We start from the raw sequence: 12,703 nt of genomic DNA, 5'->3' as shown, positions 1-12,703 counted from the left end.
ATAAGGCTCTAGTAAACTAATCAAGGCCCATGCTGAATCGGCATCACCACACCTCCATGAAAATTATCTAATCAGAGTTATCACCTACAGTTGGGTGAGTCACATCTCCATGGAAACACTGAATCAATAGGTTCCAACCTAATCCACACTAATACGTCTGCCCCCACAAGATTGCATTAAAGAGTATCGCTTTTTCTGAGGGGCATAATATATACAAACCAGCACCTTCCACCCCCTGAACACCAGAGAAACATATTCTTTCCAAATACAAAAAACATTCATCTCATCACAATATCACAAAAACTTAAATCATTTCAGTAACAATAGGTAAGTACAGGATCCCATCAAAATCACTCACAGGCGTGGGCCGTCCAAAAACAAAATTCCCCTTCTTGCTCTGTACCTGTGAAACTTAGAAGAAGTTATCTGCTTCCAATATACAAAAGAGGGACAGTCATAGGATAAACATTCCCTTTGCCATAAGGACCAACTGAAAGGAAAACAGGGTTTAAGGGACCAGAACAGTTCTTAAAACCCGCAGGGCAAACTCCATTAGATTTCAGTGTCTGAGAGTCATTTATCCTTGGGGCTTGAGAGAACAGCAATCCCAGACTTTCCAAAGGCTTATGCAATAGCCCTTTTCTCTCCAAACGCTGGGTTGAGTGCTCCAACATATCCACACACTGGGGAGACCTCCTCAGACATCGGGGCAGCACCCAGATTCTCTTCCGTCTCTGGGGCACACGCTCAACCCTGAAGGACTCCTTTTGCATTTCATACAGAGCTGGTCTAGTAGCAGCAAACTCCCTCAATTCTTGTTTAACTGGCAGTGTCTTCAGTTCTTGTCATTTTTGCCTTTTTGCTATATATAGAATTCTTGGTGGGTGTGGGTTTTCTTTCCAGCACCTTAAATATATCATCTCACTGCCTTTTTGCATCCATGCAAAAAGAGATTAAGAGAAATTGGCTCTTAATCTTATTGCTTGTTAGCTTATTCTATTTGACAAATCACTTATCTCTTGCTGATTTTAAGATTCTCTCTGCTTTTGACACTTGGAATAAGTTGTCTTGGTGTGAATCTCTGTGAGTTCTTCCTACTGGAATTGAGCTTCCTGGATGTGTAGATTTATGGCATGATGTTTTGCATTCTGGCAGCATTAGCAAACTAGAACAAAGTATATCCTGTTTTATTCATTGACTAATTTATTTAAAGTTTCATTGAGAAATATTGACAAGCCATACAATTCTTTCAGCATGTACAGTCAATGACTCAGTATAATCAAAGAGTTATGCATTCATCACCACAATCAACTGTAGAACATTTTAAAAGCTATGAAAAGCAAAACCCCATACCCTTGCAACCCCCACCCCAATGCTGACACTTAACATTGATGTTGTACATTTGTTACAATTGATGAAAGAAAGTTAAAATGTTACTGTTAACTATAGTCCACAGTTTGCATTAGGTGTATTTTTTCGGATATGCCACCCTTTTATTAATACACTGTAATAGTGACTTACATTTGTTATAGTTCATGAAATAACATATTTATACTAAAAACTGCAGTCATTGTCTACAACAGTGTTCACTGTGTTATTCGGTCCCATGTTTTATCCTCTAGCTTTCCTTCTAGTAATACACACAACCCAAAACTTGCCCTTTCAACCACATTCACTGTAATTCAGCACTGTTAATTACCCTCACAATAATGTACTGCCTCTATCCATTTCCAAATATTTACAATCAATCTAATTAGAAATTCTGGACAAATTCAGCATCAGCTCCCCATTCTCTACGCTCGTTCTATCTCCTGATAACCTGTATTCTAGATTCTAAATCTGAGTTTGCTTATTTTAATTAGTTCATATTAGTGAGATTATACAATATTTGTACTATTTTTGTATGGCTTATTTCAATCAACATAATGTCCTCAAGGTTCATCTTTGTTGTCAACTACATCAGGATTTCATTCCTTCTTACACCTGAATAATACTCCATCATATGTATGTTATATATCACATTTTGTTTATCCATTTGTTGGTTGATGGACACTTGGGTTGCTTCCATCTTTTGGCAAATGAACATTTGTGTACAAATATTGTTTGCATCCCTGCTTTCAGTTCTGGGTATATGCCTGGTAGCGGGATTGCTGGATCATACAGCAGTTCTACACTTAGCTTCCTGAGGAACTGCCAAACTGTCTTCCACAGCATCTGAACCATTTTACATTCCCACCAGCAGTGAATGAGTGTTCCTATATCTCCCCATCCTCTCCAATACTTGCAGTTTTCTGTAGTTTTTTTAATAGTGATCATTAGTAGGTATGAAAGGATATCCCATTGTAGTTTTGATTTACATTCCCCTAGTGGCTAGTAATGTTGAGCTTCTTTTCATGTGCATTCTAGCCATTTGTATTTTCTCTTTGGAAAAATATCTATTCAATTATTTTGCCCATTTTTAAATTAGGTTGTTTTTCTTTTTTATTGTTGAATTGTAGAATTTCTTTGTATATTCTATATATTAAACCCTTATTGGATATGTAATGTCCAAATTTTTTCTCCCATTGAATAGGTTGCCTTTTTACTTTCTTGACAAACTCCTTTGAAACACAATTTTTTTAATTTTATGGAGGTCCTGTGTTTTTTCCTTCATTGCTAATATTTTTCTTTCATTGTTAGTGCTTCAGTTATGAAGTCCAAGAAACTGTTGCCTACCACAAGATCCTGAAGATGCTTCGCTACATTTCCTTCTAGGAGTTTTATGGTCCTGGCTCTTACATTTACATCATTGATCCATTTTGATTTAATTTTTGTATAAGGTGTGAGAAATGGTTCCTCTTTCATTCCTTTGGATATGATATCCAGCTCTCTCAGCACCATTTGTTGAAGAGACTATTCTGTCCCAGTTGAGTGGACTTGGCAGCACTGTCATATATCAATTGTCCGTAGTTGTGAAGGTCTATTTCTGAACTCTCAGTTTGATTCCATTTATCAACATATCTGTCTTTATGCCAGTACCATGCTATTTTGACTGCTGTAGCTTTGTAATACGCTTTGAAGTCAGAAGGTGAGTCCTCTAACTTGGTTCTTCTTTTTCAAGATGTTTTTGAACCCATACCCTTCCAAATAAAGTTGATAGTTGGCTTTCCCTTTTCTGAAAAGTTGGCTGTTGGAATTTTGATTAGGATTGCACTGAAGCTATAAATCAATTTGGGTAGAATTGATATCTTAATGATATTTAGTCTTCCAATCCATGGACATGGAATATCCTTCCATTTATTTAGGTCTTCTTTGATTTCTTTTAGCAATGTTTTGTAGTTTTCTATGTAAGGTCCATTGCATCCTTGGTTAAATTTATTTCTAGATATTTGATTCTTTAAGTTGCTATTGTAAATGAATTTTTTTTTCTTGATTTCCTCCCCAGATTGCTCATTAATAGTGTATAGAAACACAAATTTCTGCTTGCTGATCTTGTATTCAGCCACTTTGCTGAACTCATTTATTAGCTTTTGTAGCTATGTTGTAGATTTTTTAGGACTTTTTATATAGAATATCATGTCTTCTGCACATAGTGAAAGTTTGACTTCTTTTTTTCCAATTTGGATGCCTTTTATTTCTTTTTCTTACCTAACTGCTCTAGCTAGAACTTCTAGCACAATGTTGAATAACAATGGTGACAGTGGCATCCTTGCCTTGGTTCAGATCTTAAAGGTTTCACTCTTTCACCTTTGAGTGTGATGTTAGTTGTAGGTTTTTCATGTATGCTGTTTATCGTGTTGAGGAAATTATCTTCTGTTCTAGTTTGCTAATGCTGCCGGAATGCAAAACACCAGAAATGGATTGGCTTTTATAAAAGGGTGTTTATTTGGTTACAGGTTTACAGTCTTAAGGTCATAAAGTGTCCATCAACAAAGGGTACCTTCACTGGAGAAAGGCCATTGGCATCTGCAGAACGTCTGTTAGCTAGGAAGGCATGTAGCTGGCATCTGCTTGCTCCTAGGTTGCATTTCAAAACGGCATTCTCCGAAATGTCGTTCTCCAAAATGTCTGCATCAACTTCCAAGGGCCATCTTCACAATGTCTGTCTCAGCTCCAGCTAGGTATGAGTTCCTTCTGTCTGAGCTTATATAGTGCTTCAATAAACTAAACAGGGCCCACGCTGAATGAGTAGGGCCACGCCTCCATGGAAATCATCCAGTCAGAGTTATCACCTACAGTTGGGTGGGTCACATCTCCAACCAACCCAGTCTACACTAATACGTGTGCCCCCACAAGAATGCTTTAAAGAATATGGCTTTTTCTGGGGGACATGATACATACAAACCGGCACACCTTCTATTCCTGTCTTTCAAAGTGTTTTATTAATAAAGGGTGCTTGATTTTGTCAAATACCTTTTCTGTGTCAATTCAATTTGTTACTGTGACTCCCAGCCATATGGATGTGGTGGATTACTTTCCCCAGCTAACTGCCAGTGTGGCTGCACCAGAGTGGAGAGCTGCTGCTCACTCTCTTGCCCAGAGGCCATCTCACTGTTGCTGCCCCAGGAGGCAGCCCCGGCCGAACAGACAATCCCCTGTCCTTCAGACCCTCAAGGCACCATCTCTCTGAGTTTTTGTCCACGTCCCCACCACATATTGTAGGGGTCCCTCTGTGGCTGGTTACACCCTGAAACCGTGGCCCCGCGCATCCTCTGGTCCTCTCTAGTTTTCTTTCACGGAGAAGCCCACTTCGCCTCACCCTTTCCACCATCAAACTCCTGATAGTGGGTACCTGTTGGCCGGTCCAGTCCCCAGGGAGGCCAGCTGCTAGAGTGAGTGTCCATGGATTGCAGCTATGCACAACTTCCTTGATATCAGTCACAGGGACACCCATATTTTTACTTCTTATTTCTCTTTAGGTAAGTTGTGTTTCTCAAACAACTGTTTCCATTTTATCTAAGTTTTCTTTTTTAAATAAATTAATTTAAAATTATTTTTTTTAAATGTGCTAAGCCTTTCTATTTTTTTCCCCAAAGCAATCAGTAAAAAAAAAAAGTTGTATAGTAAAACCATTCTGAATGTATGATGGAATTTAGCATTTGGGTTAAGAGCATATTCTGAGTGTATGTGTTTTTTTTTCCTAAAGTTCTGTTTTTTAATGACTTAGGCCTCCGCTAATTGTATTACATATAAATGTTAGGATTTTATGGCACTAAAGGCTTACTGTAAATTTCATGTATAAATATAGAAGGTGGAGGAAATTGAATCGTTTGTGGGGTATATTGTTTTTTTTTTTTAATAAAGATTTGTTGAGTTTTTCTTTAAACATGTAAAATAGTTATAAAGTAAGTTGTGGCTGTTTGCTAGAGATTCTTTATAATGTAAGATTTTTATGTAACCATCAACCAGTTTAAAGAAAGGTGATCCCTGAAATAGTATATTCTGTATTTTTCTTAATACAATGATTTCTTTTCCTTAAGACAAACGGTTTGGAATCCAAAGATTATCTCCAGGTTTGCCTTCGAATAAGACCATTCACGCAATCAGAAAAGGAACATGAGTCTGAGGTTTGTGTTTAATTTAATTAGATTTTAATATTTTCCTTTCATTAAATGGGCAAAAATCAATGTTCTGTTTATGTGGGTATATGTCCTAGGGCTGTATATATATTCTGGATTCACAGACTGTTCTGTTGAAAGATCCCCAGAGTATCCTTGGTCGATTAAGTGAGAAAAGCTCTGGGCAGACGGCACAGAAATTCAGTTTTTCCAAGGTAAGTACCCATGTATAATTGAATTTATTTTCTTAAGTAGAAGAAACTTAGGCTAAATTGCTATATAAATGTATATAATGAACTATACATTTTGTGCTTATAAAACTTAGAGTTTAGGTGATGAATTTTTATTCTCAAATTTCAATTCTGTAAATAATTTCAGGTAGAAATGAATAAATCACTGTAGTTCTTAATATCTTGTTTTATTTTAAATAAATGTTTGTTTTTAAAATTTAGCTGAAATCTGATTGGCTGAGTTAGATTTCTGTCTTTAAAACTTTCTGATAGTAACTGGTTAAGCTATCAAGTGTATTTTGGGGAGTGGGGATATGACACCTATTTTTTATTTTTTTAATAGCTTTATTGAAAAATAATTCATATACCATACAATTACCCATTTAAAGTGTCCAATTCTGAGAAGTTTTTTTTTTAATTCAGTTTTATTGAGATATATTCACATACTGTACAATCATCCATGGTGTACAATCATCTGTTCACAGTATCATCATACAGTTATGCATTCATCACCCCAATCTATTTTTTGAACATTTTCCTTACACCAAAAAGAATAAAAATAAGAATAAAAAATGAAAGTGAAAAAGAACACCCAAACCATCCCCCGCCATGCTACCCTGTTTTTCGTTTAGTTTTTGTCCCCATTTTTCTACTCATCCATTCATACACTGGATGAAGGGAGTGTGAACCACAAGATTTCCACAATCACACTGTTACCCCTTGTAAGCTACATAACTATACAATCGTCTTCAAGAGTCAAGGCTACTGGGTTGGAGTTTGATAGTTTCAGGTGTTAACTTCTAGCTATTTCAATACATTAAAACCTAAAAAGGGATATCTATATAGTGCATAAGAATGCCCACCAGAGTGACCTCTCTGCTCCATTTGAAATCTGTCAGCCACTGAAACTTTATTTTGTTTCATGTCTCATCCCCCTTTTGGTCAAGAAGATGTTCTCAGTCCCACGATGTCACATCCAGATTCAACCCGTGTGAATGACACCTGTTTTAAGGATGAATTTTACAAAACTAATCTTTAAAATTTTTTAAACATGAGAGATAGGGTAGAACTCATTGTGAGTGTTATCGTGAATTTTCTAAAAACATTTGTTTTAATATTTTGATTTAGGTTTATGGCCCAGAAACTACACAGAAGGAATTTTTTCAGGGTTGTATTATGCAGCCAGTAAAAGACCTCTTGAAGGGACAAAGTCGGCTGATTTTTACTTATGGGTTAACTAATTCAGGAAAAACATACACATTTCAAGGTACGTAAATTGCTTTGTTTTTACTGGAAAGGAAAAAGAATAATTTTTACTCATACTTCCATAATACTTGTATGTAGTTGTGTTTCAATCACCTAGTATACATGTGCTCATTGCTTATTTAAAATAGTAATGACATATCGAATATGTATTGCTGATGTCTCTTAATTTAGATTTATTTAATTCGTTTGTAAGGTGATAATAAAAACTGAGAAAAGGCATTGATGTATCATAGAGATTTATGCATGGATAACCAGGGAGGTTATTTATATTCCATTTTAGTTTTATACTTCCTGATAGTGAATGATTACAGATCTTGGTATTATTGCTTGATCTGAATTTAAAATTTCAGATTTAGCCTAAGTATGGTAGTTGATATAATGTCAGAGAATCCTTACTAAAGACCCAGGGAAATTTCCTCCTTCCTAATACTCAGAGAATATAAAACAAAAATTCTTTTCTCAGGCACAGAAGAAAATATTGGTATTCTGCCTCGAACTTTGAATGTATTGTTTGATGGTCTTCAGGAAAGACTATATACAAAGATGAATCTTAAACCACATAGATCCAGAGAATACTTACGGTTATCACCAGACCAAGAGAAAGAAGAAATTGCTAGCAAAAGTACACTGCTTCGGCAAATTAAAGAGGTATAGAAGAATTTTAGTATGTGAAATATATATAAATCATGACCTTTTATAAATTCTTTAGTTTGTTTCAGTCCATATTGGAATCTTTTTTGTGATTATTGTTGTTTTCCTTTTTTGAGAAAAATATTAAAAGCTTGTTTATTCACATCTCTTATACCTATTGTGTATTGTACAAATAGTAAGAATGCTTAAACAATGCAAATGTAAAAGATTCTGAAATCTTTTGTGATTACTGTAGAAACAACACTGTGCTTTTTATGTAATGATTTTTTTAAAAAATCCTTTTTTTAAATTGTAACAGTAATATGTATACACAAAATTTAAACAAGGGAATGTGAGATAAAGAAAGTAAAATTTTCTTATAATTGTGTTCCCCAAGAGAAAACCACCATTAGCAGACTGGAAAATATTCTTTTTTTATTTTTCTGTCTATATAAAATCCATTCACAGGATTTTTTCTATATATGTCTGTAAATACATACACATGTGGTCATATATATGGTTGCATATATATTTCTAACTCCTGATTTTATTATTCAGTCTCTTTTTCTATTTAACATAGTCTTCGGTGGCTTGAAAGACTGGCCTCCCAAGACCAGAGTCATTTGGAGCTGGTTGTTGTTGGAAGGGGGTGGGTGGGTTGTTGGACTGGGATGGGGGCAGGTAGACCCCATTCTGCTGGCAGTCCTGGGTGGAGAAGACAAATGCTCCCAGAGTCTAGGGTGTAGTGGGAGGGGGATGAGGCAGGAGCGGCAAGCTGGGAAGATGGGTCCCTCACGTCAGTCCCTAGCGTCAGGTTGCATATACATTTGTATCTTTGTTTTGTATTTTATATATTGGATATAGCGGGATTTTGTTTTTTAACAAAAAATATCTTACTGTACTTACTGCTCTGTAATTTGCTCTTTTATTTAACATCTTAAATATCTTACTAACTTAAGTGACTGTTATTTCTTAATTTATGTGTTTACCTTGCTTTGTTTATTTTTTAATCAATTTTTTAAACCATTTTCCTGTTGACGGACATTTGAATTGTTTCCATTTTTGCTATTTTACATAATACTTCAGTGAGGAAGCATTCTTTTGCAAATATGTTTGCATTTATGTATTTCTGAAGAATAAATTCCTAGAAATAGAAAATCTATATAAAAGGATATGCATATTTAATATTTTTATACTCAGATTACTCTTGCACTATCAATAAATGGTAGTGGTAGTTTTCCCAAACTCTGGCAAACAACGGGCATTTAATAGTTTCCAGGCTGGTAAGTGAAAAATGATCTCACTTAGGTTAATTTATATTTCTTTAATTATGAAGGAGATGTTTAGTGCATCTTAGAATTTTTTTTGTGAATTGTTGGACATACTCTTTGCCCATTTTTCTACTATTTAGTAGAAAATAATTACTGATTTATAAGAGCTTAATTTATTTTTAAAAATCAGTACATTATTATACTGGTTGCTTAGTAGAGTTCAAAATTCAGAATCCATGATTATGGTCACTAAAAGCAAAATAGTGCTACTTTTAATAAAAATTATGGAGATTAGTGGATAATTGCATAGTTTATAGAGGATATTAAAAATTATTAATAATGGAAAAAAATTCCCCAAGTTATTCAGTTAAAACAAAATATTTTGCCTGTGAAATTATTAAAATTAAAAAAATGACATGCTTACTTTCTTAAGTTGATTATAAAATAAAATGCGTTTCTGGAAGGTAATTTGGCACTACTATATTAAGAGTAAGAACTTTAAAATTTTTCCTATCTTTTCACCCCCCAATTCTAGTTTTAGGAATCTGTCTGAAGGAAATAACCAGAACGCAGAAGGAAAAAAATAATAATAATAATAAATAAATAAATAGTTTTATTTTTAATGCAAAACTTTGTAATTCTAAATGTTCAATAATAGAGCAATAATTAAGTCATTCTATATCTAGTTACACAGCCATTAAATGTTTATAAATAATTTTTAATTATAGGGAGAAAAAATTAAATGTATTATTTAATTAATAAATTTATTTAATTAGGAAAATATGGAATAAGCAGAGTTAATTGAATTGAGAGGATCAAAGGTTGTGGTGATTTATTTAGATAGGTAGTTAATAAATTGGTTATTTAATGTTAACTGAAAAATTTTTTCGACTTTCTTTTTTTTAGGTTGCTATGCATAATGACAGTTATGATACTCATTATGGTAAGGCTTTGTTTGCCAGTTCTATCTTTAATATTTCAATCACAGGAAATAAATTTGAGAGGTTTTTACTTTTTAAATCTCTCCTAAACTAGTTCTTTTAATGACATAGTAATACCTAGAAAATGATGAATACCTATGTGAAATGCCTGTCACCATAAAGTTTTATTTGGATTAAATATCACAGATATTCCTTTCAGTAGTGTAACTTTCATGCTGAATTCAAGAGAGTTTTAATAGTAGATTCTTGTTTTACTTTTGTCCTTTACATTTAATCTCAATTCGGTTTATTAGTATATTTTCAAAAAGAAAGAAAAGATAAGAAAAAGCAGAACTTTGGTTAATCCAGATATTATTGTTTGTATTTTTGCTTTGTTTCAAAAGGTGTTTATAACATGGCTAGGTCAAAAGATTAAGAATACTTACTTTTTTTATGTTCTGGAGTCGATCTATTCTTTCATTTCATTCTTAATTTTGTAATTATCCTCTTTTTTTGTAGGAAGTTTAATAAACTCAGTGATCATTCCAGAGTTTGAAGAATCCATGAAAGATTGTGAACAAGCTAGCTTAAATATGGATAATAATATAAAATATTCTGTGTGGGTTTCTTTCTTTGAGATTTATAATGAATGTATTTATGACTTGTTTGTTCCTGTATTACCCAAGTTCCAAAAGAGAAAAATGCTGCGCCTCTCCCAAGATGTAAAGGGTTATTCTTTCATAAAAGGTATGCCAGTGAGTATTTTTATTTTATTGCTCCAAAGATCCCTTCTAAGCTTTGTGTTAACTGTATGAAAGCAAACTGAGAATTGAAATTTTTTTATTCTAGTTATTAACTTCAAGAGAGTAAGAGAAGTTTGTTCTTTGGAAGTGTGTTTTAAGACACTGGAATATAAAGGGGTCTATTTTGTATTGTCTTTGAGTACCAGGCATTGGATTTTAGGGGATGGGAAGAGCTGTGAATGTTGAGATTCACATAATTCTGCTGCTTTCTAACAGTGCTCAGGCTTTGGAGCTATTAAAATTACTTACCCTTACTACAAGGAATGTACTGTAATGTTTTCTATATTCTGTTTCATTTTTTTAAAAAATGCTGGTTGTGATTCAAATTTGATTTCTTAACTCATCAATGAATTGCAGCCTCTAATGTCTCATAACCAGGTAATTTTGCTATACTATACTTTGTCTTTTTTCCTGGGTGTCTAATTCTAAGGAATCCTACCTGTTTTAAATTTTCCTTTTGGCGGACTCTGTTCAAGAACATTTACTATGTGTCTTTGTATAACCTCAATTCTGGAATATCCTCTTCTGTACCTCTTTTTTAGTGCAATAGGGAGTAGCCGAATTGACTCTACCTGTGGTGTCTTATTAAAAGAAAGATTTTTTTTATATGTCTCTGTAAAGAGACCTTCAGAGAGGTTACATTGTGGAACAAATCCTATGTTTTATAAATTTAAATGTCCTCTTTATTTTTTAAAGATCTACAGTGGATTCAAGTATCTGATTCCAAAGAAGCATATAGACTTTTAAAACTAGGAATAAAGCATCAGAGTGTTGCCTTCACAAAACTGAACAATGTTTCCAGTAGAAGGTAAGGTGTAAGCCCTGTGGTTTAAGCCTGAAGCCTGCAGAGTATTCTATATTACTTTAAAATCAACTGATTTTAGGATTCAAGGCAATAGATTCTTTGATATGATAAATTAATTCATAGACATAAAAAATTCTGTAAACTGAAGAGCGTTAGATATACTACAATATCAGTACTATTTCTTACCCTAACGTTACATTCACTGATGTTCAAGAAGTCGCTAAGGTATTTTTACTCTCTGTGAAAGCCTGAGGTCAATATTTTCAAAGTTACTTATGGTGGGCTTTTGTCTGTATCTTTCCCACTTACCCTATGAAAACATACTGAGTTAGGCATAAGGATTTTTTTAATGGAAGGAAATAAGTTAAAGCAGTGAGATATTTAAAACAGCTTTTCTGTAAAGGAGGAAAATGTCCTGTCTCCATTCACTATTGGGCATGAAGATAATATATGATCCAAATGTGCTTTTACCTAGGTCACAGGCTTTGCTTTAGGTATATATTCAAAGAAGATTAGTTGTACTTAAAACCACTTAGTACGATGATTCTTGCAAGTAAATCTTATCTTTAATGTACATGATTCCATTAATAGAAGTTGGAATATCAAGAGAAGGGGCAAGTTTGAAGGATTGGAGGTTAGGTGAAAGATCAGATATTTGATTTTAGGCAGGCAGGCAGGCAGGCAGGCATGTAGGTAACAGTAGAACACTGGGCTGAAATATCTGGCTGCTGGTTGGAAAATAGATTGCTTGAGGTATGGCTAGAGGTTCAGGACTTGACTTATAATTGATGATATAAATGGAGGTTGGTTTTGATGCTTGTCTCCTGTTTAGGATACAAAAATTGAAAATGGAAATTAACATTTGCTCTTTGTATGGTTTTTTTTAGTCACAGCATATTCACCATTAGAATATTACAGATTGAAAATTCTGAAATGCCTCGTGTAGTGCGAGTCAGTGAGTAAGTTCAGAGTTCTTTTAAGTATAATTATTTTGAGCTGTTTTGAAGGGCTTTTCAAGTAATTTATTTTTGTTAATTCAGATTGTCTTTATGCGATCTTGCTGGTTCAGAACGAAGCATGAAGACACAGAATGAAGGTGAAAGGTTAAGAGAGACTGGAAACATTAACACCTCTTTATTGACTCTTGGAAAGTGTATTAATGTTTTGAAGAACAGTGAAAAGTCAAAGTAAGTGTTGCTGAAAGTGCTATGAGCATATTAAGTAGTACAGTACTTAAACTG

General features: G+C 34.0%; 1 protein-coding gene across 4 annotated transcripts in view; it reads left to right on the top strand.

Moving 5' to 3' along the window:
* The window catches only part of KIF20B (kinesin family member 20B), a 114,074-nt gene that overhangs the window by 34,111 nt on the left and 67,260 nt on the right, over positions 1–12,703 (top strand). For 3 of the 4 annotated variants that reach the window (XM_037805122.1, XM_037805119.1, XM_037805120.1), the window contains exons 3-11: positions 5,460–5,546; positions 5,636–5,752; positions 6,896–7,034; positions 7,497–7,681; positions 9,841–9,877; positions 10,374–10,601; positions 11,354–11,465; positions 12,350–12,421; positions 12,503–12,649. In XM_037805122.1, the coding sequence (XP_037661050.1) occupies positions 5,460–5,546; positions 5,636–5,752; positions 6,896–7,034; positions 7,497–7,681; positions 9,841–9,877; positions 10,374–10,601; positions 11,354–11,465; positions 12,350–12,421; positions 12,503–12,649 (1,124 nt within the window). The remainder of the gene's footprint in view (positions 1–5,459; positions 5,547–5,635; positions 5,753–6,895; positions 7,035–7,496; positions 7,682–9,840; positions 9,878–10,373; positions 10,602–11,353; positions 11,466–12,349; positions 12,422–12,502; positions 12,650–12,703) is intronic. The other variant, XM_037805121.1, reaches the window with a different exon arrangement.

Source organism: Choloepus didactylus, chromosome 15 (assembly GCF_015220235.1).
Source record: "Choloepus didactylus isolate mChoDid1 chromosome 15, mChoDid1.pri, whole genome shotgun sequence".
NCBI classification, from domain to species: Eukaryota; Metazoa; Chordata; class Mammalia; order Pilosa; family Megalonychidae; genus Choloepus; species Choloepus didactylus.
This window is presented reverse-complemented; position numbering and strand designations above follow the sequence as displayed.